Raw genomic sequence first — 26555 nt, 5'->3', positions numbered from 1 at the left:
TTCTATGCAAAGATTTTATTTGCTTAACGAAATGGAAAAAGCAAAGCGATTATGCTTTATATTTAGCCATACCTTCATATAAGTTTTTTTTTTTTTTTTTTTTTTTTTTGTAAATTATTATTACTGTACGCTAAACTTAAGCATACAGCAAACATTAATTCAGAAAAAAAAAAAAAAAAAAAGAATGTGATTCAGTTGCTTGACAGCAAATGTCAGAGCTGTGCTCTTTAAAATATACCGAAGATCAAGTTGCAACATATACTCACAAACAAATACTGAACAAGGTGAATAAACGCTTAATAGGAAAGAAGATCAAAAAGAAGAAAACGGATCCGAAGTTATCCACCGGTTTGATTAATTTTGCTAAACATATTCATTCTTTGAAGAAGAACTAAAAAGTGAGCACAAACCTGAGTCTCTAATTAGAAAAACCGTAAGGCTTGTTACGAAAGGATTTTAATCTTGCGTTTCCAGGCTGAATGTGCATTGCTAAAAGCAGCCTAGACTTTAGTCTGAGATTCGAAAAAAGAAACAAAATAAAAAGCAATTATTAAAAAAACGCAGTGAAGTGGCCTAAAGCACGGAACCAGCGACGTCATATGGGTTATTCCCTCCTTCAAAATTGCTAAGCCATCCAACAGAGTGTTTGTTATTCTTTCGTTTACCGCACCACGGCCTTGATGGGAGCTAAAGGGAAAAGCTCAACGTTCAGGAAAATCTGTTACGAAAGCAAGGTTGGAGCCTGAATTCCGAATTAACTGATAGGATAACCCCTTATCTACCTGGCCGTGCAGGTGGGGAATTCCGTATGACAATTATTAGGCCGCACCGTTCCCAGAAGCTCTCTTGTGGAACGACAAATGAAACCGCAAACAAATAAATAAAGAAAGAGGAAAATCCAGTCCTTCGTTCAAATGCTCTCGATCGAAATCCGAAATTTAGAATGATTCTTCTATCATTCCATGATAACGTTGATGTTAGGAGTAGTGGCTTAACAGCGGATAGCTTAACATCGCCTCCAAGCTACCAAGTTTTGAGATGAATAGACACCCCACTCAGAGAAATGTCAACGGCAAAAAAGTTGTAAAAGAAACTCGGACAAAGTAATATCGGGAGAGCATTGTCCGAACGTCGAATGGTGGGTTACTACATTTGAAACATTGTCACCCACGCCTTCGCACGAAATGATTCACTAACGAGTGCAATCGCCAATTCCGAGATATATAATGGAGCTTCCGGATTTGGCAGAGTCCCTATACGCGCCTGGAATTCAAGAATAAATTCTGGAAGGACTTTTGCGAATGCCTGCCGTGTGAGTCCCACTGTGAGTCACTAGAGAGAGGAGGATTCCACCTGTGCTTCTTGCGAACCATCGATCGAGGTCCTTCCCCGAAAACTCCGCCTTGGTATCGATTCGGTCGCCAAGTTCCGCCAAAGGTATCGCCAGTGTGAGAAGTTTCGACGACGTGAGAAGTCCGCGTGCATGCAGTGGCGTTAAGGCCATGCGTGGGGCCTGGTCGGCTCTGCTCATGTTCCTTGCGACGACGGCCGCAGCGCATCTGGAACCGGAGGCGCAAGAGGCCTTACATATCCTGAAACAGAGGATTCTGTCAGATTTGGGAATGAAGAGACTACCGGACATTCGGGCTGTGAATATTTCCTCTGCCCAAGTCCAGCGCATGACGCGAAGGTATTTCAACAACGTGCGGAGAAGTGAACAGGAACTTCTAACATACCGTCATAAAGGTCAGAAATAGTTTTCTCCTTTTGCTCATATGGTTAAATATCAGACATGATAAGTGTGACAAATGATAACAGCAAATATTTGCTTTTAAAACTTCCACTTTAATTTTAAAAGGTTTAAAACTGTAATCCGTCTCTATTTCGTCAAACTCCTCTCCGTTATTTTGGTGCTGCCATCTAGTGAATACTAATGCTATTTCGGGTATACCTTACGTATTCCGAGACTATTACAGAGTAGAAACTGCAGCAAATTTACTGAAATCCTTAACAAATTGTTTGTTGCTTGCAGGAAAAATCTGAGTATCTTTGATGCTTCGGAGTTAACCAAATTTCCTGCCCGCTGCTTCACTCTTAATTTGCAATTAGTGCAAAAATTGGCTATTTGTTATGTTAATGGCCATTAGTTGCTTTTTAGATTTCCGATTGTTCTTAAATTAAGTACTTCTTACATCTGGAAAAGTTCCATAAACTGTTATCTTATGTTAAAAAATGATTTTTTCTTTCTTTTTTCTTTTCTTACTATTGTTCCATGAAAAGCACATATAAGAAAATTAGGAAAAATAACTGTAGGCTAATAATTCCCGATGTCTGAACAAAATGTGGTTGGCATAAGCTATGTATGCCTATATTTTCATGTGCATGCTGTATAAATGGTAATGAACATGCATATATACATATATAGTAAATATATCTGTATATATATGTGTGCCGGTGTAAATGCGATAAATAATATATTGCTACAACGAACTCGGAGGTTGTTTGTTATATGAGATTTATCTTTTAAGTAAAGGTCCACATTTGGCTGAGCGAATAAGTCCTCTGAACACTGGTAGTTCGACCCGGGTACAGCTCCCGGTGAATGGGCTGGCTGCGTGGGCGTTTCCGTGATTTTTCTTATTACAGCATGAATATGAGCTTTCTTCTCTTAGAAAGTCCTCCACGAAGTTATCCTTTCTAAGTGAAATCCAGTCCAATTAAATGAAACTAGTTGATTGTTACACATGAGAAAATGCGGAATTTTCTATGCAAAAAGTCTATTCCCCCCGCTCATAAAAGAATCTGGGATAAAATTACCTGACCTCATTGGTGCTATGTACGTATAGAAATCAGATGGAATGATGATTGCATTTTAATATTTTCTTACCAGCACGCTGGGCATATGCAAATTACTTTCAAGTAAATTGCATATGCCCAGCGTAAGACAAATACATGTATTCCTTTAATTAAAATTAGGACAGCGAATGGTATTATGTAATGAAATAAATAATGAACCCAAAATGTAAAAAAGTTAATCTAATTCGATCAAATAATGTTAAAAAAATAGAAAAGCAAATTCTTACTTTAACAGTCTCAGATTACTAACGAGCAAAACATTGAAAAAAATCTTGATCTAAAAATTTCATAGAAAGTATTCTAAAATTTCAAAAGTATATGTTATGGTTTTCTTTAGTGAGGAAATGAAGCAGAAGTTTTATACAATAATGAAAATTAAATTAATTTAAATTTTCCATAATCTTTATTGAAAAAAAATAACAATAACATCATCAGTAGAAAATTAAATGAGATTCTCACAAAACCGTGTTGTTCAAGTTTTTGTAATTTTAATTCATAACACATCTCGTACATAACATATTACACTGAATTATAAACCAAGTATAATTAATCAGGTAATCTTAGAAAAAGAATAAACTAAACCTAGTAAGCCAAGAAATATGTTGCACCAAAATTCTAAAGTCTTATTTTCATAAACATTTGCCACAAGGCCTGCCGGGAAAAGAATTCAGACGACCGTTAATCAAGCCGTCTGATCACATGATCATTTCATTTTTAACAACTTGCCCCTCAATGAGGATTCATCAAACTTGTATATAGTAGTAGTATACATTCATACTGCAAAAACATTCGAGTTCCAGACACAAGCAAAACATATATATCATCTAAATAACTGAGAATTTAAATGAAACATTAAGCAATTTAAATATAACATTATCCAAATTTAAAAAAAAATATTCCCCTATGTTTTAAAAAATTATTTAATGGCCTCCTAAGAGAGCATACCATGACTGTGTGAAATTAAGTACATTTTAAATTATTAAATTTTTGCATGGAAGTTACTAGAAGACTCAAATGTTTAATTTCAGATTTATAAGAGTTTTAAAATAAGAGTGTTTGAGTTTTCTTTATAAAAAATGGCAGAAATGAAGAGCACAAACTGAGTATAAGCTGAGTAGAACGTACTAAGTAACGGAAACAAAATAATTAAAACAATCGCAGAAATCAATAAAAAATAACTCTATGTATTCTGGCTTTCCTAACTAGTTGTGATATTCCGAAAAAAAAAATGTTAGTGACTGATGACTGGTAACAGAATATCTTACTGGCCCTAGAGTGTAAGACGATGTTTTCTCCTGAAAGTACCGTTCAGGAATCCGTAGCTGTCTTATATACACATTCCTAACATATAAAACAGACCTAAGGTAATTTATCATTTATACTTAACTTTTATGTTAAAGGTAAACATATTCACTTAGTTTAACATTCAATTTATAAATTATGACACTTTCTTGCAGAAAACTTGGCAGCGTATGCTAAGTCTCCGTCCTAAGTCGCGTTGAATGCAAGCAATATTTTTCCTTTTAAACCACCTTAAGAAATGCAAGATTATCTTAAGTGGTGTGAGGTCCTTACATTTCAGGCCAGTAGGGTACTTTACTTTACTTATTATTTCACAAGGTTGCTGAAACTGTATTTTGGAAATGATAAAGTCCTCAAATTAATTTTTTATTGAGATTGAAAAAAGAGCAAAAATGGTTGTCAAATAGCTTAGAAGCGATATTATCAGGTATTAAACATACGTGAGAAGAAATTAAAGAATTTATCTTTCTCAAGCAATCATATTAAAATATGTGATAATATTATGGTCTTATTATGGTCCATTATTATGGTCTTAGTATTGCATATTTTAAATTTTTGTCAAAGATATTTAAATGTAATTTGACTTTTACTTACTTTAAGCAGTTCACACTCTGTTTATGAATTTTTAAAACGAATTCGTAGAGGACTTGGGAAGTGCCGTAATTGTTAGTGATTATGAGCTTTGATAGTCTAATATTATTTATAGAACAATAAATATACTCAAACTATCCTCAAAAATCTAGCAAAGTAATTTTGACACCAGGTTTCCCAAATTCTTAATAATATAATTCACTCAACTCACATTTACAAAGATTAATGAGAAAGATGTAAAATAAATTCCTTAAAAGAAAATTTGTTAAAAGATAAATAGCTGAAAATTGCATGTGCATATATTTCTTGAATAAATAAAGGAGACGGATTACGTATACTTAACCTCGATGACATTTCATTAAATTTTCAAATCTGATGCTACTTAATCAACGGGGAATATATATGTTAAAGCAGTTTCCCAAGGAGTATATAAGAAGGTTTGATAAACCTGCTTATTGTACATTCGATGTAACATACTAAACATTAAAATAATAAACAGTTTGTTTTCTTGAATAAACCAGAATAGTGTAAATACTGCAAAGTATCCTGAGTGTACAGCTACTGAAACGAGTATTTTCCTTTGAGTAATATTAAAATAATAACCAGTTTGTTTTCTTGAATAAACCAGAATAGTATAAATACTGCAAAGTATCCTGAGTGTACAGCTACTGAAACGAGTAATATTAAAATAATAACCAGTTTGTTTTATTGAATAAACTAGAATAGTATAAATACTGCGAAGTACCCTGAGTGTAGAGCTACGGAAACGAGTATTTTCCTTTGATTAATAATTATTAGAACAATTAATGTCAGTTTCGCGCCGCAGTCATAAATGTCAAATTTTGATAACATATAGCAGCGACAATAAAAGTTTAAAATGTAGAATAGTATCATACATGCATACTTGCACAGTAATAACAAGAGTGCATCTAGAATACTCATTCCAAGTTCTTCATATTCTTCATTGGAGAATGTGAAGAATTTTGAAGAATTATTTGTGAATATTAAGAAGGAATTAGACCAAGAAGCGAAAAGAAATATTTCAGATTTGAAATAAAATCAACAAAAATCCAAATTTACGTGAAGATTTGGTAAAAATGGTAAGCTAAACCTATTAATAAAAATGAAGATATGTTAAAAAATGACTGTAAAACCTTAAAATTCAACTATAGCTTATCATAGGCAAGAAAGTTTATACACTAATGCTTGTGAAAAATACAGCACCATAAGGAAATTGCCGGAAATGAATGAAATTTATTGCACATATTACTGATAGTGGTACAAATAAATGATCAAATTTACAAGACAAAAAATTAACTTCGGAAATCAGTACTTTGTGTGTCGAACCCAAGTCGGAACTACAATTGTTCAAGGAATTTACCACTCAGCCGTTGTTGGGCCGACAGTTTATAATTTATATCAAGAAAATAAAACCATAATATTTGCTAAAACTTTAGGAGAATAAAACATCAGAACGGTTAAAAATTAAGGCCTGAATGTCAGAGTTTTAAATAAATCGAGAATAAAGAAATTTAAATAAATAATAAGACTAGAATTTGAAATGTAAATAATAAGATCAAAATTAATTAATTACAAGATAATGTTTCAATGTAAACAGGTTTCTACAAGAGGATTATTAGAATGAAAACAGCAAAATATCATTATATTGCCCTCTTTAAAAGAATAAATGTAAGCTAAAATAAGCAAACAAATATGTAAAAGACTTAAATAGCTCATAAACATCTTATTCGCTAAATAATTACGAGAAATATGAAACAATATTCCATACACAAGATGTTTTTCACGAAGATAGGTAGGATAATTTCATTTGTGAAAGATAACCTCCCATGCTTTGCCGGAAATGATAAGCAGTTATGAAACTTTCTTCTTTTCAGAACCAGACTGTCAAAACCGCAGAAGCAAGACGCGTAATTTATGATGATAAAATCAAAAGTTCAATGAAACAGAATACCAGAATTATAAGTATTGTTCATTTGTTATTTTAATTGAAGATGGCGAAGCATACGAGAGCTATCTTCCTGAAATCATAGAGATGCCTTCGTGAAGGCCCTTTTAAGGAACACTGATTCTTATTTACACTATACAGAGAAAATCCTCAAATACCACATGCAGACTGTGCTTTAGCTTAGAATCGAACCATGATCGAATCACCAAAATTCTGCGGTTTTTAATCCACTCGACCATAGTTGGGCAGATTTTGTTTCTTGAATATTTACTAACTACCTGAACTGTTTGAAACAGGGCGGCAAGGTCTAAAGTAATAAGAATGTAACATATTAGATATCCACTCCTTATTATCGTTTTGAACATTCCATCTGTACTCCGTTACTACTGTCACAAATTCCCTGGCTAATTTCTGTGAATTTTTCCTTATATCTCTACCGCTTTCGTGGTTCCATGTGCAATGTGAATAAGAGCCAGTTTCCCTTAAAAAGTCTACAAAAAAGCATCCTTCCTCTTAGGCAGAGGTTATTTTTGCGTATTTAAATAACCTAACTTTATGCCTTTTTAGGTTTGGTTTATTAGATTACGGCAAAGCATTCGAGGGCTATGTGCCTTAAGGAAGGGATGCCTTCGTGGAGGACTTTTTAAGGAAAACTGGCTCATATGCACGTTACACATGGGTAAAACCACGAAAACACCCATGCAGCCAGCCCGTTCGCGGGATTCGAACCTCGAACCGAACAACCAGTGTTCAGCTACGTTACCGCTCGGCCGCTGTGGGCCTATGCCTTTTTAGGAGGATGGTGAAATATTATCTCTAAACTAATTTACTAACACAAAGTAACTACTTAGAAGTACACAAAAGTAGTGTACTTGAGTTAACATCGTTAAAACCAGTTATTCAGATTCCCTTGACATTCCTACCATTACCATTCTCCTCTTTTTGTTTTTTTCTTTCCTCACAATTCATTGCAGTTCATCATTGCGCAGCAATGCATAGAAGTTGGTTCAAAAGTCCATAAGGATTTCAAAAACTGGTGAAAATCGAGTAAATGGATTTAAAGGAGTACGATTTGTACGAAAGGGAGTCCCAAAGAAGAGACCTCTCTGAAAGTGGTTAAATATTAAGCTCGACTGGTAAAATAGCGCTTTGCCAAGCTGATAATAACGAGTGCCGCCCTAGTAGAACTGAAGATCATTTATACGGATGAAAAAATCCTGTTACGTATCACAAAGGACATCCACCATCAGAACTTCGAGAATTTGCGCTATGTGGTTTTCAACGTCTTCCTGTTTGCGATCCTTACTATCGATATACTCTGCCACCCTCTATCAGTGAAAAGTTAAATCCTGGCCAGCTATGCTTTCCTTTTTGCCATTCATTTTGGAACAAACCGCGTTCCGTAATACACATTTAATTTCTACAATTTCTTAAAATCCTTACCGACTTTCCGACGGTCCTGTATAATGTAATCTTACAATAAAAAATATCTATAGAAATACTAAGCAGATGATTTATTATAAATACTGAACATATTTACTGGGTTAAAATAATGCGCTAAATAACGATTATTGGAAGCACCAAGAGTTAAAATAAGATCCGAGTAAAGATCATTGAAGATGCATAGTCTTCTTGCACATCTGCGGCTGAAGAAGAAGGTTCTGTATTTAAATCATGGAAACTACTCCTGCAGATTTGTGAATATTGAGCTGATTCTTGTTGCCATAGAACCTCCAATATTTACTGAGCTTTCCAACACTTCCTATTTTTTTCTGTTTACGCAAACAAAGAAAGACTGCTTACGCTGAAACTTAGTAAAAAACGTAAATGAAAATACATAGCTTTCTATCCCTGAAGTACAACCGAATATTTTAAACTAGCATTTGTGCATCCGTAACGAGAACAATTAAATAAAAACTGCGAAATCATGTTGTTATTATTATGTTCTCCGACTTACTTTAAATCACATCCACTAAAAGAATTTATTGAAGTGCAGAAAATTTCTATTTCAAATCAGCGAAGAGAAGTATGCACCAGCAAGAGATTTAATTTGATATTCGCTTCAGCTTTGTTCTACCGCATATTGATCTCCACTCTTAATGACCTTGCTGCTAATATTTAATTAAATGTTCAAAACTCTGTTTTATACGCGAATATGTTTTATTCTATGTAATTTTTGTCGCAATATATCTTCGCATAAAGCACGCGTAATAAGTATTAGTCCATAGGCCCCCAAGTTTGTAAATACGCCACGTGCATTAGAACTTCCAATTCGATATCAAGCAATTTCGGTGGGTCACCTTTGCCACATGTGGATAAACGTCGCTAAGAAAGTAGATGAATATTGCTATACTGAGGATAGTTAAGCTCGAGCTGAGGTGTTCAAGACCTTCGTAGTAATAGGCATGGGTCGTAGAGATGAAAGTAATTTCATCATTACAACAACACTCAGCTTCATTGTTTGCTGGCTGGTTTAATCTTTTACTGTGGTCTGTAGAGATTAATATTTAATTTACAGTGTCAAATATTCAGGCAGGAAGAAAACGAGAAACAATTCGACAAAGTCTACCGCTTCCTACTTTACATTATATAATAAATTTTAAAACTCCATAGTGAATTAAAATTCCTTGAGTCTTATTTAATGCAGTGAACGTGTGGATCATATCTGTCCCAGTTCTCAGAAAAAGATTCCAGATCTTAAGCCTATTTCTGTAATTGTACTTCTTTCTAACTATTGGCAAACATGTGCTTTACTCACAAAGAGCATCCAGTTTCAGCTCTAGTGATTAGCTGAGCAATAGTGCTTCAGTACAGTATGAAAAATGGGCAAATATTCATTAAGTGATCATAATTACTCAGCGACACTCATTGAGAATTTCAGAATTAAAAATTTCCTCTTATCGTTGTCGTACAGATAAGGAACTATAGCTATACAGCGGTATCTACGTTTTATCCATTTCACAAGTGATTAGGCGGACAGTTGTTGCAATGCTTCATTATCCATTTATTTAGGCTATTCAGGCCAAGTCTTGACCTTTTTATAGCAGTTTTATGAATTAAAGCTTTGTTTGGACAAATTATCGATGATCTGATAGCAAACAATACCTTGTCAAAACACCTAGTATACCTGCAAGCATCTATATGTTTCCGTTACCTACCTCAAGTACAGAAATTATGAAACATCTTTTATTGCAGTAACTATTTTTAACTTCACTTCGCTCTGCCATAATTGAAGCAATCCGTCATAATTGATGCAACTTATATAAAGTGGATTAGAGTTTACTTATCAAAAATGTAAACTCTAATTCACTTTATATAAGACGAAATGAATATGCCAAAATGATAAAGACGTTTGATTCAGAAACTCTTTGTAAACACCAAGACAGGTTTATTATTGCAATAAATATAAATATGATTATAAATACATGAAGTTTTTTCTGATATAATAACATCCTACGAAAATATACGTTTGATTATCTATGCAGTGTTTGGCAGATAATTTTTTAAGAATCGAGAGCAACTGAAAAGAGCATTCTTACAATTTTACCATACTACAATTTTTGTTACTTTTACAATGTGCATTTTTACAATAAATATACAAGATGTCTAACATTAGTTTCAAACTCTTTTTTTTTCTTAAATTTCTGATAATTTGACTGTTGCTTGTTTTAAACTCCCAATGTGAAATGATGGATTCTTTGAAGCATACCATGAGCAAAGCCCATATAAGATGTAATTTACCTTTCTCTTTAAACAGACACGGTAATAATTTTGGTATATAATAAAAAATATGTCATCACCTCATAAGGTATTTTCTCCCTCCTTTCCGCGCGCCTTCGTGGTGTAGCTGGAAGCATACACGACGCATATTCGAGAGGTTCACGGTTCGTGTCCCGGCAAGGACATTGAATATCTGTCACTTCTACTGCTTTATATATATATTTAGGTTTTATATATATATATATTATATATATATATAAAACCTAAATACTCTACAACCTTTCATCAACTGACATCTGATGATAGAAAAGCTTTGCAGGAATTCTTGTTGATGCATTTTGCTAATATTCTAGCAATAGTTTCGGAAATATCTCAAAAAAAAAAAAAAAAAAAAAAAAAAAAAAAAAAAAAAAAAAAAAGGAACCAGTAGGATGGTGGACTAATCGCTAACAGAAATTTTATGAAAAAAAAGGTAAGCTACTAATTAAATCCTGAATACCTATAGAAACCCTATTGATAGTTCTGACGTCTTCCACCTGAAACTCTTTTGCTGATAGAATAAATGAGAACTGAGTTTTCGATAAAATTTTAATAGCGACTGTTGCATTGAACAGAGAAAGATGCATAAGTATGCCGTACTTAAAAATTTTCCAGCGTTTAACTATATATAATTATTTCATTCAACGAAAAGGAAATAAATCGTTTCTGTTATTAGTTTTTCTTTGCATTGAACAGAGAAAGATTAATAGATATGAGGTATTTAAAAATTTCTCAGCGTTTAACAACAAAGAAAATGAAACCGTTTTTGTTATTGATTATTTTAATTGCCTTAATTTCTATTTAAAATATTCTGTTAAATTTGTAGAGACATTAGGTATTTTTGGAAGCAAGCAAGATGAAAAATTACCAACCGCCTTCGCCGGGAATTGAACCACGGACCTCTGGAATACCGGCCCAGTGTGCAAAACCACTACACCACGAAAGCACGCTGGGAAAGCGGGACAAATACCTTATAAATTTATTCCAAATTACAAAATTGAATATCCTATTAAAAATGTACAAAGTGCAGTATTAACAAAAAATGTCGATTCTCCAAACAAAAGTTCCAAAAGTTGAAAGTTATTTATCCTAAGTTGGAGAAATCTATCTCTTTTTTAAAAACATATTTTACGCATCTCTGCACTAAAATGCGAATCATTTAATAAAAAGGATATACTGATAAACATAAACAGCTAATGCTCGTATTTTAAATTTAAATAATATTCTATAAATTATCGTTTAGTATTCACTAAAATAGACAAAACTAACTTATTAAACGGGAATAGTTCCAAATTCGCTTATAAACAAAAACAATTGAATTTATGCTTTTAGCATTATACTTACTAAGTTTTCTTAGGTTATTTGAATATGGCGAAGTCACGATGACTATCTGTCTTAAGAAAAGGGATGCCATCAGGGAGGGCATCTAAGAGAAACTGGCTCGTATTCACGTTACACATGGGGAAACAATGAAAACCATCCATGCAGTCAGCCCATTCGTTTGTTTCGATACAAGCCAAGTCGAACTACCAGTATTCAGCGGGCTTAGCTACTCGACCACTCGTGGAATATGCTACACTTACTAATCAGTCGCTCAGCCGGTAAAGTGGTTTATTGACGCCTACTGCCATGGGCCTGGGTTCGAATCCCGGACAAGGCATGGATGTTTGTAAGTGGCTCGTGTTTGTGCGGCAATTCTTTATTTTTATCACACTGTTTATCTTTTACCTATTTATACATTTAAAAAATCTAATAATTTGTATATAGTGGGTAAATGAGATAAATGATTACATCAACAAGCTTAAACTTATGAGAAGAGGTGAAGGTAAATCTAAAAGAAGGAACCTGAATGCTTTGAAAGGTAAGTAAAACTGATGAACAGGTAAACACGAAGAATATTTAAACAGCTAATTTCTGTGTGTGTGCGCGTATGTGAGATCTAATCTAAAGTGTAATTTTTTAAATTGTAATCTAAAAAATATGGAAATCAACACATCTCTTAATTAAATACTTTAACCTCAACTAACAAATGACCGAGTCTTCTACTACTAACGTAGCTTAGACAACTGCTGTTATATACATTATTTTCGATGCCTTAATTCAGGCAATTTCATTTGGGGTCCTAACTCAACTTTAAATTATGTGACATTAAACATGAATTTGAATCGCTACTGGACGACATGCATAAAATTTTTCCTGAAAATGCACATGAGAATTTATCTGAAAAATTGCTCTAGAGAGAAATCTGCGTGGATAAATTATGTATAGGAATAAAATATACGACGGATTTCACCAGTAAAACTATAGTTGCCGTCTTTAATGGTTATCTGGTGATTTGTTTGTTGCCGAGAATTTCATCTTTAATATTTATCAAATGTGTGGTGAAGAGGAAACATTCAAGTTATGCGTTGACTTCCGTATCTTTTATAAACTACACTTTAAAAAATTAGCTTTTAAATTACATCTCACACGCGCACAGACATAGAATTTATTCTGCTTGTTTTTCATGCTCATCAGTTTAATAAACTGATTAAGGCTAAGGCAATTATTTTGCAGTAAAGTCTGACGTTAATTTTGCGAAGACTTCAAGCGTCAGACTTTGAAACTCTTTGAATATGAGAAAGAAACTAAAATGGAGGAGGAAACATCTTGAGTAGAGAATATTTTTGAATCTGAAAATGTGGTATACAGATTAATAAAGCAAACCTAATCAGTGACACGGGAACAGTAACATTCCAGGACAGAATTCCTTCTCATTTGAAGACGAATAAAACAATAAAAAATATTTAAAGTAAATTTGAAACAAGTAACATAATAGCACGTACTTTAGGCTAACTAGCTGATTTGAGGCAAAAGCTAATATTAAAAATGCGGGAACCTGACAGGAAAGAGGAAGAATCTTGTATAAAAAACTTCTTTCATCGGATCGTTTAGATTATGTCAAAGCACTCGAGAGTTATCTACTTAAGGAAAGAAACGTATTTCTGGAGGACCTTTTAAAAGAAACTGGCTCGTACTTACTTTCCAAAACCACGAAAAACTCCCATATAGCCAATCCATTCGCCGGAATTTGATCCCAAGTGGAACTACCAGTATTTAGAAGCTTTAGACTGAACCTGAACTTGAAACACTGACTCAGGTTTAGGTTCGACACGAGATCCACCACTCGGTCGCTTCTGGGCAAACTGCTTTGAAAACGTGATATAGTACATATTCATAAAGCCTGTAAACTAATGATACAGGATAATATTTGAACTCAGGAACAAGCAGTTGAAAGTTCAAAATCTTGGTTTCTCATGATATGCGTCTGCTTCATATATATTATGAGATAAATAACTTCTGAGGTTCCGTTGGACCGAAGCTAAAGTTTTACTTAGATATTATAGGAAAAGATACATTTCAACATAAAAGGTTTGGAGCAAAAAAACTGCTGACAGCAATTATAGCTACTAAGCTTATTTGCAACATACTATGCAGTGTAACATACATTAACTGCAGAGTAACTAGATACTCTAACTAGACACTGTATAAAATAAATGCTACAAGAATAAATTCATCCTAATTTACGCATCCGTAGCTCGATCCACCAGTTAGTAGTGGTTAACATCACGGACCTGGAAGTAAACTATGCATGCTTTACATATAACTTTAAACATGAAATCATACCATTAATATAGAAAATACTGAATGTGCTCGTATATCCACAACAATATAAACTCTAGAGAAAGAAGAACTCATGTTATCCTGGAAATATCGCACACAAAATTAGAGAAGATCTTCATTGTTTAGAACTGAATTTCCCAAGACTCAAAATAGCATTTCGTATTTTAGGGCTTGTATACTATATACTACACTCATGTCCATAAATTAAGGATAATGCCAGTTCCGCAAATAAATGTTCAGAAACAAAACAAATGTGACTTATTTATAAAGCCCCTTTATTAAACAAAAGCTAAAGAACAAAACAGTATATGTTTGATACCATTCATAAAAACTTCGAAATTTGCTCACGGAAGCAATTACAAAAAATAACTCCCTTAAAAAAACTTAACATTACATAGTTGTTATGACGGTTAATACATTGTTTGTCTCCCAGCCAATGAAATACAGTCCGCACAACGCCTAGGCATGCTGAGTATCAAATTATTGAGCTGATCTTGAGGAAGATTTCTCCACTCAGCAAGCATTGCTCTTCGAAGTTCAGGTACACATGTAGGAGATGCTTGACTTGATTCGCCGGTCAAGCATGCTCCACACATGTTGTACCAGATTCACGTCAGATGAGAATGCTGGGTATTTCATACGGGTGATATCCTCAGAGTGAAGGCATTTCTTTACAATGTTTGCACCGTAAAGGCGTTGTCATCCATAAACACAAATCCTGAGCCCATGGCACCCCTAAACAAACGTACATGTTGCTCCAGAATGGTGTTCCGATAAATTTGGCCTGTCATGATTCCGATCTGAATATGCAGATCCGTTCTGGAGCCCGGTATAATTCCACCCCAAAAGAGCAATCCTACGCCACCGTAACCGTGTCGTTCAGTGATGTTGTCTTGGTGGTAGCGGGTATGAAAGTCCGATGTGAATCAGACAGTAAGCTCAACCTGGTCTCGTCGGAAAACATCCCACAAGCCCACTGTGACGATGTCCGCATTACATGTTCTCTACTCCAGGTTAACCGATGGCGACAGTGAGTTGCTGTGAGCGGAACATATCTGACATGCCTGCTAGCATATAGACCAATCTGTTCCAAACGTCTGTATGTGGTTTTCTTTGAAACTGTTGTACCTATGCTCTAAGACAGGGTTTCTTAAACTGTGGGTCGCGATCCCCAAGGGAGTCGCGGGACCTGCAGCAGAGGGTCGCCAAAAATTCTAGCAGTTTTGATATTTCTTTAACTTATTATAATAATTTCACAATTACCAAATACTTTTACACAATGTGTCTGAAAATAGATAAATATAAGACAATACAGACAAAGGAAAAAAACAAAAATGTTTCGACGCATTCTTTCTATAATATGAACGTTCATTTTCCTTGCCTTGCACGTGACGCTGTCATTTCGTCTGTTAATTATTTAAAATTTTCACATTGTTCTATGTCTTAAAATTAGAAACTAAAGTTAATGACCTAAAACTGCAATAGTATATTACAGTACAAGTCAAAAAATTGACAGTTTCACTCACGCGTGTGTCGGTTTTGCGCAATACTTCTGGGATCCCACAAAATGTTTGTAAATATTATGGGAACCTGGGGGGTTGCGAAAAAATCTCAGTGATAAAAAGATCTCGCGACAGAAAAAAAGTTTAAGAAACCCTGCTGACAACCTAAGATAGCTGACAAGTATGATGCTATGTTCCATCTGCTTCTGTTAGCAGTTACTGCCAAATACCGGTCGTCCTCAGATTGAAGGCAATCTTTCAATCTGAGGATTCGACAATGTAACCCGGGGGAGCACCTATACTGTAACGTCAACTGACATTTCCATCATTTTGGAAATGTTGCCAATGCCTAAAGATGACACTTTGGGCTAATCCAAGTTCCTCGGATGTTTTTTCCATCTGAGTACACTCACATTCCAAGCGGCCGATAATTCTACCACCTAAAACATCATCTACATGAGTCTTCTGTATCATAACTTTTTGGTTATAGCACTGAGCGGCTTACAGAACGCTTATGAACAATTTTACTTCTTTATTATCGTTCCTTATATACACTCCTCTTATGCTCTCGTCATTGTGACGTACTATCGGCGTCATCTGTGGCTTCCTGTAATTTGCATAGCATTTTTAAAGACGTGTGAGATAATTCTACAGGTGAAATTTTTACTTAAGTTTGATTTCCGTGTAATTCTGAATTGTCCCTAATTTATGGATATGAGTGTATTTTAAAGTGACTATCTTCTCTCTTTAAGAGGCTAAACCTGCCTGTTTTTTTTTACGATGAAGCTTTCTTGATTTTTTCCCCTTAATTTCATTACATAATATCAGTTATATATCGATCTGTCTTTTTGTTATATAAAAATATCTTAATAGTTTAATAAAGCCGCTCAGAAAAGTCGTTATTGATCGCTTTTATATCTACTAAAGTTAGCAGTTTCTACTATTTCTGTTTACATTTTAACTTAAGTTCTAGTTTCAGTTTCAAACTTATCGAAGCCAAAAAAACAAATTATAAGCTATTACATTTAGTATGGCATTTTAGCCTAGGAGTCATATAAGTCAACCTTACTCAGGTTAAAAGTGTTTTAAAATTTTCCCTACTGTACAGTTGCTCCTCCTTTCTCTAACTTTTCTAATGTTAGTTTTCAAAAACATTTTAATAATTTTTTTAAAAAAATATTTATCTCTTAAAAACGAAGACATATACTACGTTTACTTTCTGATAGGGGTAAGTTATGCAGAAAAGTTTATAAGACACAAGAGACGACAGCCTAGAAGAAAAATGAAGGTGATACTCTACAAACGCGTGTAGAATTGTGCACTTACGCGTCGTAGGATTGCACATTAATGCTTTGATTTGTGAATTTTCCAGTATCAATTAAAAATAAAATATCAGCTGTATCTCCTAAAAATTTTAATTTCATTTTAAAGAAAATTCAAATCCTTGCAATATGTATTAGGCTCTAAGATGAGATGAGAATGCTAAGAGTGATCAGTGTGCTTTCACTGTAACATTCAGCTTAGTTCCAATACTACCAATTACTACTTTACATTTTTTTGTGAAAATAAGTGTGTAGCAAATTAATCCTGACAGAAAGTATCATTGGTGTAAATTTAGTGGGATTTCGCAAAGCTAGAATTCGCTTATATAATTATGGCAAATCTTTGTCATAATTAAATGAGAAATGACTGTCTAGGGGGAATGTCATCTTCCAGGTTTCTTTAAGGGTTTAGGTTGAATTATTTAGATTACGGCAAAATAGGTGACGGCTATCTGCCTAAATGGAGGGGTGTCTTCGTGAAAGGACTTTTATAGAAAAACCGGCTCGTATTCACCTTACACACGGAGAAATCCCAGAAAGCTTTCATACAGTCAGCCCACTAACCGAGATTGGAAGCCAGGTCGAACTACCAGGGTTCAGCTGTTTTTCCGCTGGGTCCCTGGTGGGTGAATTCTCTTAGATAAACTGATCTGCAAGTTCGTAATACGATGCAGTACTCTGTAGGATTATTACATATTATTTTAACTTTTTTTTTTTTTTTTCGTTAAGCTGAAGAGAGTGAAGCTTGGATAATTCAGGAATTCTTCTGGAAAAGCTTAGTTAAAATCAAACGGTATTGAGATTAGATGCAATTCGAGGAAAATCTTTCGGTAAGAGAAACGTCAGATTCTGTTTAATGTATAAATGTTATTAAAATGTTAGATACACAAGTGAAAAAAAAGAAACATTAAATGAAAGTAAGGATTCGAAGTTTGAAGTATTGCGTTACTTGAGGCCAAAGAAACTTAGCATTCCAATGGAAAAGCATGGAACATGTTTTTATATTTCTCTTTTTTAAGTTCACATTGCATTCATTAAGTAAAATTTTCTCGATTCTTCGTTGATAATTGCTTTCCTTTTTAAAAATTTTATTTCTTTTCTGAACACCCATTTTTCAGATCTTAAATTTTCGACACTTATGTTTAGAGACTTCCAGTTTTTTTTTTTTTTTTTTTTTTTTTTCTTATTTGCTAAAAATGTCCTGTTCTGTATCCCTACTAACACATTTTTTTGCGCATAGAATATATAACTGGTTAGAAAATTAAAATGAGACTTTATGATATGTTATTCTAAAATTTGTTGGGTTCTCTTTATTCCCTACTAGTTAGGCTACTTATTTGATGTACATCGAATTTTAATTCCTGTAACTGTGTACTTAAAAGACATATTTTAAAAAAAATATCTCTGCCAAATGTGACATTTATTTTTTATTTTTTACAAATATGTTCTTAATTCAGCTAAAATTTTGGGACATTTTTCTTTTAAACACCCAAAATAATACGCTTATCTCTTGAAAATATTAAGTATCTGCAGATTATTACTAACACAGTGAAACTAACCACTGCTATGATCCCTATAAAATCTGTCAGCACATAAAAAATGATCCTGAGTTCATCACAGTTACTACTCTGATTGGTTTATTAGATTCTGAAGGGAATTTTCCATCATAAATTGTTCCGTGAATAACTAAATTTCCATGAAAATACTTGGTTCAAATTTTTCATCAAGATGATTTGCGAATTAAATTTCATTCTACAGTTCGTTGTTCGGTTAAGGAAATACTGAATTATTGTTGCAACAAATATTTTGTTCCTAAGTACTATAATATCATATGTAAGTAGTACATTTTTTACGATAGCATTCGCTTCTAAAGGAAGGAATATATTTTTTCTTTGATAGAAAAAGGTTAAATTTGATTTCCTTATGGGAATTACAGTTACGAAATAGCACAGCTTATTAGTAGTATTCTGAAAAAAAAAAAAAAAAAAAAAAAAAAAAAAAAAAAAAACCTACTCCATTCAAATGTCCCATCATTCTATATTTTACGCAGCGGACTGCTGATTTTGCTAACAAGTACGGACGGTTAAAAAACAAATCCATAAAATAAAAAGTTCGTAAATGAGAATAATTCTCAAAATTAAGTTCATAAATTTCGTTTACACACTACAAAAGAAACTACACAAGAAAGTAAAGATTCATATTGAGTAATGGAGCTGATTCTGACGTTTCATCTCCTGTTATGAATTCCCGCTAATTCCCTCTGCAACGCTATACTCTCGTAATTTATAGCTTTAGTAACTGCAAAACGAACACATTTCCTCCCTGAATGTAACGAGATTCATCTAAAAGTTCCGTTGACAGCCGCTAGATGGAGCCACTGTATCACACAATCAAAACTTGGAAACGAATTCGTCCGTCTTTCGATATTATACGAGATAAAATTATGGGGAGCGTTCAACAGAAAATTATTTAAAAACACCTTTAAATTTAAAAAAAACTCTAATACCAAAAGGAAATAAGTATATGCACATAGATATACTATAATGTTCATAACTTTAATGCGCTCAATCTATGGGCTCACAGTGCGCACATATATGATATGCCTAGTTTTTAACAACTGATCAAGCGCAACAGTTATGAATTATAGTCTGTGTAAAGATTTTCAGAATTTCAAGAAATCACGTAGATTTATGGAATTCTGAAAATCATTTTTCAGTTACATAAGTGCTGCGCACCCGCATATACTAATTTTTTAGAAGGAGGAAAGAAAGAAACATTGAAATATATATATATAACAGTGAAATAACGAAAAATACATATAATAGCACTCATAAATCAATCAATAATTTTAAATAAATATGTACATTACTATGTAAGCAGAGCTTACTTTTTAACGATAAAAGGGCGGAACTATGTGCAGTATGTTAAGAATCGTGAAAAAATAAATATAACAATAGTTAATAAATGATTAAAATTTTAAAAAAATATATATTAAACGGTACATAACTATATAATATTAAATTAAATTATAAATATTAAATTAAACAATATAATTAATGGAAGGTGTATAAATTATTGATAGTAGGACGTGTAATTAAGACACCATTTCAGCTCATTTAACAGTATACAGTATATCTTTATTCAAATGTTTTCTGAACAATACATTTATAAATGGAAACATTTATCGTGGAGAATTCTAATGCAGGCATATCAGAACCGTACATGTAAGCTATTAAATATAAAAGTCTCAGTGCTGACGGTATATCAGTCTTAGCTTCACTAAAATTTTATCTTCCCTATAACTGGATTCTACAACAACTTATGATCGGAAATTGTTACCTCCCGTCATGTTTCTAGAATCCAATATCAACAATCTATCATGTGATAAATTTTCGAGTGTCTCGAACATCACGTTAAAAATATTTCATCCGTTCGGCTTATGTGGTTTCCTCCATGCATCCCTGAGAAAGTTCTTAATGAAGGCAACCCTTCCCTTAAGCTGATGGTCCTTCTTGCTTTCATATAATCAAACAAACTACTAAACCGTTCGACTTATGTTAATCTAATTGAAATCTTCTTCATATAAGACCTCTCGGCTTTCGTTTCTTGCCACTTTTACACTCAGCCTTTTGACACTGTAAACGAGCCTTTACTTTTCCCAGAGAAAGCAAGGTGTATATCTATATAAAATAGCACCAGAATAGTCTTATTAAAGGCTAAAAGAAATATACGTGTTCATACCATTTGGATTTCTAACTGCAATTAAGTCTTTTCTCAGAGAAATCCTAGAGCCATGCTTCAGCTGAATGCATGCATTAAAAATCATAATCAGTTCTCAAACTCATATCACAAAGGAACATATTCAATTCAAAAAATTAAAATAAATAAACAAATAAAATAAGTAACTTTAAAAAATCGCGACCCACATTTTAAGGGCCTAACGTAAAAATACCTTCCTCGAGTCCTGTAATAGTTAAACCACAAATGCTGTTAATTGACGAGAGAATTTTCATATTGCCTATCATTTTATGTATTTTCAATATTTTATCTTAGATGAATACGAAAGCATTAGAACTTATACGAATATTCAGTGTTTGTACCTGTAAGAGGTATCAAGGATTGGTTCCCAGTAATTTTAAGCTTCCTTTATTAAAAATATGAATTAAGAGCTTCTTTTTAATCATATTTGTAGTATTTGCTCTAATTTTGCAGTCACACAGTGAAAAAATACATTTCTGCAGTGAAGAAATATAGTTTCAGGTTAGCTAGTTTGGATTGCAGTGAATATTTCATACATTTGGGCTCTGCGCAACAGTCTGCGCAGAAAGTAAAAGCTCTTAAGCAACATATCAACTATTTTATGTATGGCGTAGGTGAGAAACACTGACGATTACTATATCGTCCATACAACAGTGGTCGTTTTAAGATTCAGAATGGTATATTTGAATAACACCTGAGTTCTGTCTGTTTATTTGTTAGCCTCTCGTATTATGACATAAATTAAAAATACCTCAGGAAATTTAATATATTATATTTGTTAAATGCCACCATTCTTCTGAAAAAATGTAACTACATCAAGAAACCAAGTCTTATGCGAAAAATAATTTAAAATGCTTATATTTGGCAATCTTCATTAATTTTTAAATATGATTTTCAGCATGGTACTTTCTACTGCCTTGATAAATATGATTTTGTTTTTTATGTAAAAAATTTACGTGCCCTTAGTTTAAATATTGATCTCATCATGAGTATCAGTTTTATTGACACTGAGGAAAGATAGCGCATTTTTTTTATTCAATGCTTATGACTTAATTATGATGAAAATAAACCCCATGCGTGAATTTTAAATGTGTTAGACCTTGCTATATATTTATGAAATCGATTCTGAAAAATGCTTTTTTTTTTTTTTTTTTTTTTAGTTTAGCAGAAAACATTGATAGTTCTGTTTACATAGAACCTCTTGAGTTATTCTATAACACTTTTTTCTTAAGAATGTTTCATATGGCAATTGCATCAAGAGAGCTGATGATGTATTCTTAACATGTTCAGCAAGTGATCTCCAAATATCAAGCATAGTTTTTCTCCTAATTGCTCTTGTTTTCCGAAATTTATTTGTCTCAACATGCTGAGACTTGTTTTCACTCAATATAATGAGCAGATTGCAAGGATGTAAGAAATGCGGTTTTTTTTTTTTTTTTTTTTTTTTTTTTTTTTCTTTTTAGTCCGAAGGGGGCTTTGTCCCTGAAGGACTATTGTTTTCGTTTTGCGATTTTGCGTTGAATCACTATAAATGTCCGTTTCATTTTTCAAACTGTTGCCGCCAAATCTGCATAAATGTATGTCTATTTCTCGCATTGTGATAAAACAACGGTACATAGAGCCACCGAATTTTGAATGAGTAATCCTCCTACGAATATGGGCATGTGGAAGACCAAATTTGAAATTTGGAATTTGTTTCATTATCAATTTCATATTTTGTAAAACTTTAACGAATTTTTGAGTAACAAACTCAACGATTTAAAAGCGAGCAATGGCAACACTCTACGGCGGGAGGGGGGGGGAACCTTTTTATCTCCAGCGGGCGCGGAACTGTGTATCGGAAATTCTAAAGATATGCTCATTTTAAAATTATTTTGCGACATTGCTACTGAACTGAATTTTATGGTTTAAGTACAAAGAACATGATATTTAATAAATAAAGGTAACACACAAAACGTTAAAAAAAAACGCCCCTTTGGACGTAATTTAAAATCTGAAACCTTTCAGATTTTTTTTTTCGGGGGGGGGCTTTTTTTTTTTTTTTTTTTTTTTTCTATTATTGGACTTCAGTTTGTTCAACAGCTTATCAGCTGCGACTGTAATAAGCTTTAGTACATTAAGAATTCAAAGATTGCAGCAAAGCAAATGAAGATCCTAAGTTTTTGGAACTGGGGTCATTGATGATTATTTTGCAAGTGTATGTCTTTTGCTGCATGGGAACGTTTAAAACCTGTTGATCCGAAAGTTCTTTCAAATAACTGGTCTTAGGAAAGGAGAGGAACAAGACCCTTCGGAACCCATCCGCCGGGATATTCTTGGTCAAAATTAAGTAAAGCCAGGTTAGGTATAAGTGCTGGAGCCACCTATTACTTACCCTGAATAAATAAGGAAAGGTCCTTTACATTAGCTATCTAAATTACCAAAGCCTTTCTAGGGCACACAGTGTCGTTCTGATTCCGAGATGATACTATTGTCTGGGGTGGAATTGGGCATACAGTAGTTTTGCCACCATTTGGGCTTCAAGGACCCCCCCCCCTCCATGATTATGCTTGTGGTCAGAGTCGTAGCTAGGGGTTTCAGCGCCCAGGGACAACTGAAGATTTCGCGCCCCCTACTGCTTGCCAAGGATGGAAAACATTTAATTCTAAAATGTCGTAACACCAGTTTGGCGCCTCTTGGATTCTGCGCCCGGGGACAGATGCCCCCTTGCACCCCTCTAGCTACGCCCCTGCTTGTGGTCATTCCGATGATGCACACTTGGATATAAGAATAAGCATAATAAGAAAGTTGGCACAGAACTATTAAAGTCACGTGGTTAATTCGCTTGACCGCTGTGGAACAACTGTAATAGTCAAGGAATTATGCAAATAAGCGAACTGAATTTTCTACATTTCATTTGGTATGTAGTATTCCATTTTTCTTTTCAAAATCTGAATCTCAACTAAAGAATAGTAGAGACGAGTTCTACATTAGTAACAATTTCTAGTTTTAAATAACTCTTTTGTATATAAAATGACTTTAAGAATGAAAACGATTTACCTTTGAATAATCGTTAAGTAATGAAATGAAAAAAAAAAAAAAAAAAAAATGGGATGATCCTTCAGAAACCAATTATTTGAAAGTGCAAATAATTTGTATGCGTTGTAAAATACAAGCACAGGTTGAGTTGACTGGCACATCATCGTCTTTTCAGAATTAATCTCCAATAATGTTCTATATGGGACTTTCTTGTACGGCAGCTGCCTTCAGGAACTAATCAAATGCTGAAGCATACGCTTCTTGGCGCAGTTTACGACACTTAATCATCTGATTTATTTTATGTATTTACAGGATAAATGTTTCCATAGCTTCTAATGCTGCACATTTTCTTTAAACTGAATGAAGCCTAAAAGACGCCAAGCATGTAAGGCCACTGAACACTGGGAGCTCGTCCAGGCCTCAAATCACGGTGAAGAGGCTGCGTGAATAAGAGGTTTTCCTCATGTATAACATGAATACAAGCTAATCCTCCTGTAGAAAGGCCTTTGGCAGATAGCCGTAGTAAGCTTCGCCTTAATCTAATAAATTCAAGTCAAGCCTTACTAAATAAAAATGTTTTTCAATCGCAAGGCATGCATTTTATAAACCTTGTATATCTCATTTCTTTCCAATGTTCTCGTGTTTTTCGAAATTCTACTGATCTTTCTTCACGGTGCTGCGATTCAACAATGGAGGAGCGGAGAAAACGTACATGGAATATCATTAAAAATATGAATTTCATCAAAGCATTGTATAAAAGGAAATGCTGACAAAAATAATATATTACTTTAGTTTTGTTGAACAGTGCGCATTTACTGATAATTCTTAAATTCGGTTCTCGGTGCTTTTCGATGTAGTATTTGCTTCAAGATGTTTACATACATCTGATTTGTCATAACTGATCCTTTTGATACTGATTTTTCATTAGGGAGATTAATTTGTACAAACTTCATATTGAGCTTCTAAATTCTTAGCTGTGTAAAAGTTGTTAGCTATCTAATCTTTACTAAAAATAGTTACAGAAGTGTCGCAAAATTTCGTCGTGAATTTAGCCGCTTGTGTACTCTTCCCACTGTTTCATACATCGTTATCAGGAATTTAACACCGTGTTTATTCCGCACTTTGCTATATGTATTATTAATTATTTGGTGGTTTCTTTTTTAAGTATTATCAATTATTAGGTGGTTTCTTTTTTAAGTAAATTTGCTCAGTTAGTGCTAAAGTATTTTCGCTATCTCAAAAGTAGCTATAGCGAAGGAACTGTGAAATATATAAAAATCAAGTAGCCATATTTATGAATTATTGGATTAGTATGGTAATAATACTTTTTCTTTTGCAGGTTATGAAAGGGACAGCTACCTCTTATTTAAACCAGAAATGGAGCTTCTTTCCAGTTTGCAATGGGCAAGGCTACGGTTTCCAAATTCATCAGTGGTGGACGTTTCGGTAGCGGTTAAGCGATGGAGGGAAGACTCAAGCGAGTTTTTAATGCTAGCCTGTGGTGAACCGAGGTGTCGGAAGGCCAGACTGGAACTTCTGGTTAGAAAGGCACGAACAAAAAGAGCGGCATGCAACAAAGAATGTTGTAAGCGATCCCTCAAAATATCATTCAAAGAAATCGGATGGGACTGGATAGTACAGCCAGTTGAATTTGAAGCATTCTACTGCAAAGGTCGGTGTCGTGACGTTTCAGATGGCTTTGCAAGTACACATGCTCTAATGCAGAGCATCCTCAATTATAAAGGACGCAAAGTATCGAGACCATGTTGTGCTCCCCGGAAATTACGACCTCTTGATTTGTTACATTATAATGACAAGACTCCACCAGAGTTGGTTGTTACTCGTCAGAAAGGGATGATCGTCAAGGAATGCGCTTGCGCTTAATCCTGGAACAACCACAGACTCAAAACCTCAGGGTAAAAACTTATTTTTCCTTTCACTGACTTTGTGTTGGATGCATCCTTAGTGGTCCGAGATTGACCGTACTTTGCACGAAGCAAGGAAGACTATTTGGATGAGGATAGGAAAGCGGGATATATACTCAGGAGTCACGTAAAAACTATTGTTCGTTTTATATTTTAAATTATTTTAGTTACGAGTCAATGTTGTGTGTGTGAAATGAAATCTGTACAGCTTGTTGAATTCTTTTCCTCACAACTTGTCATGTGTACAATTTTGTAATTTCTAATAATCTGGAAATTGTTAATATTGTTTGTGAATAAAAGTAATACAAATTGTTAATAGTAAACGTTTTAAAGCAAAATAGAAACTTTTATGAAGTTCTAAATGCTTTTTTAGAAATTGGAGATGAAAACTGAAGGAGTAATTTTTTATTATTATCATTATTTATTTAATTACTTTTATTCAAGAGTAATCCCAAGGTTTTTTTTCAAATTATTATTAAGCATTTAAAAATTATTTTAGTTTCAAGTCAATGTATGTGTGAAATGGAATCTGTACAACTTGTTAAATTCTTTCCTGTCAACTTGTTATGTGTACAATTTTGTAATTTCTAATAATCTGGAAATTGTTAATATATGTTTGTGAATAAAAGTAATAAAAATAATTAAAATAAACGTTTTAAAACGAAATCGAATCCTTTGTGAAATTCTGAATGCTTCTCTTCAAATTGGAGTTGAAAATAAGAGTAATCTTCGTTTTATTTTTTAATGACTCCAAGATTTTTTTAATTACTGATATATATTTTTATCCGAACATAATCTTAAAAGTTTATTTATTGCCAGTATTTATAAAGAGAATTTTAAAACTAAACATAGTGTTAAGAAAATGGTAAATGTGGAAACGATATGTATGCTG

General features: G+C 33.6%; 1 protein-coding gene across 1 annotated transcript; it reads left to right on the top strand.

Annotated features, from left to right (window-relative positions):
• Positions 1-973: 973 nt before the first annotated feature.
• On the top strand, positions 974-26329 carry LOC118185157 (uncharacterized). The gene is made up of 2 exons (XM_035354970.2): positions 974-1746; positions 25078-26329. Exons 1-2 carry the CDS (start codon positions 1503-1505, stop codon positions 25620-25622), a joined length of 789 nt encoding a protein of 262 aa, XP_035210861.1. The 5' UTR covers positions 974-1502; the 3' UTR covers positions 25623-26329.
• The last annotated feature ends 226 nt before the right edge of the window (positions 26330-26555 follow it).

This window comes from Stegodyphus dumicola, chromosome X2, assembly GCF_044657685.1.
Source record: "Stegodyphus dumicola isolate Sdum_Otavi_A_Nest chromosome X2, ASM4465768v1".
Classification (NCBI taxonomy): Eukaryota; Metazoa; Arthropoda; class Arachnida; order Araneae; family Eresidae; genus Stegodyphus; species Stegodyphus dumicola.
Note: the sequence above shows the minus strand (reverse complement) of the source record. Positions and strands in the feature narration are given on the sequence as shown.

Excerpts from the sequence above, each read along its gene's own strand:
- LOC118185157 (XM_035354970.2), top strand. The coding sequence starts at position 1,503 with ATGCGTGGGGCCTGGTCGGCTCTGCTCATGTTCCTTGCGACGACGGCC. Across the intron at positions 1,747-25,077 it reads TCTAACATACCGTCATAAAG|GTTATGAAAGGGACAGCTAC; the intron begins GTCAGAAATAGT and ends TTTCTTTTGCAG.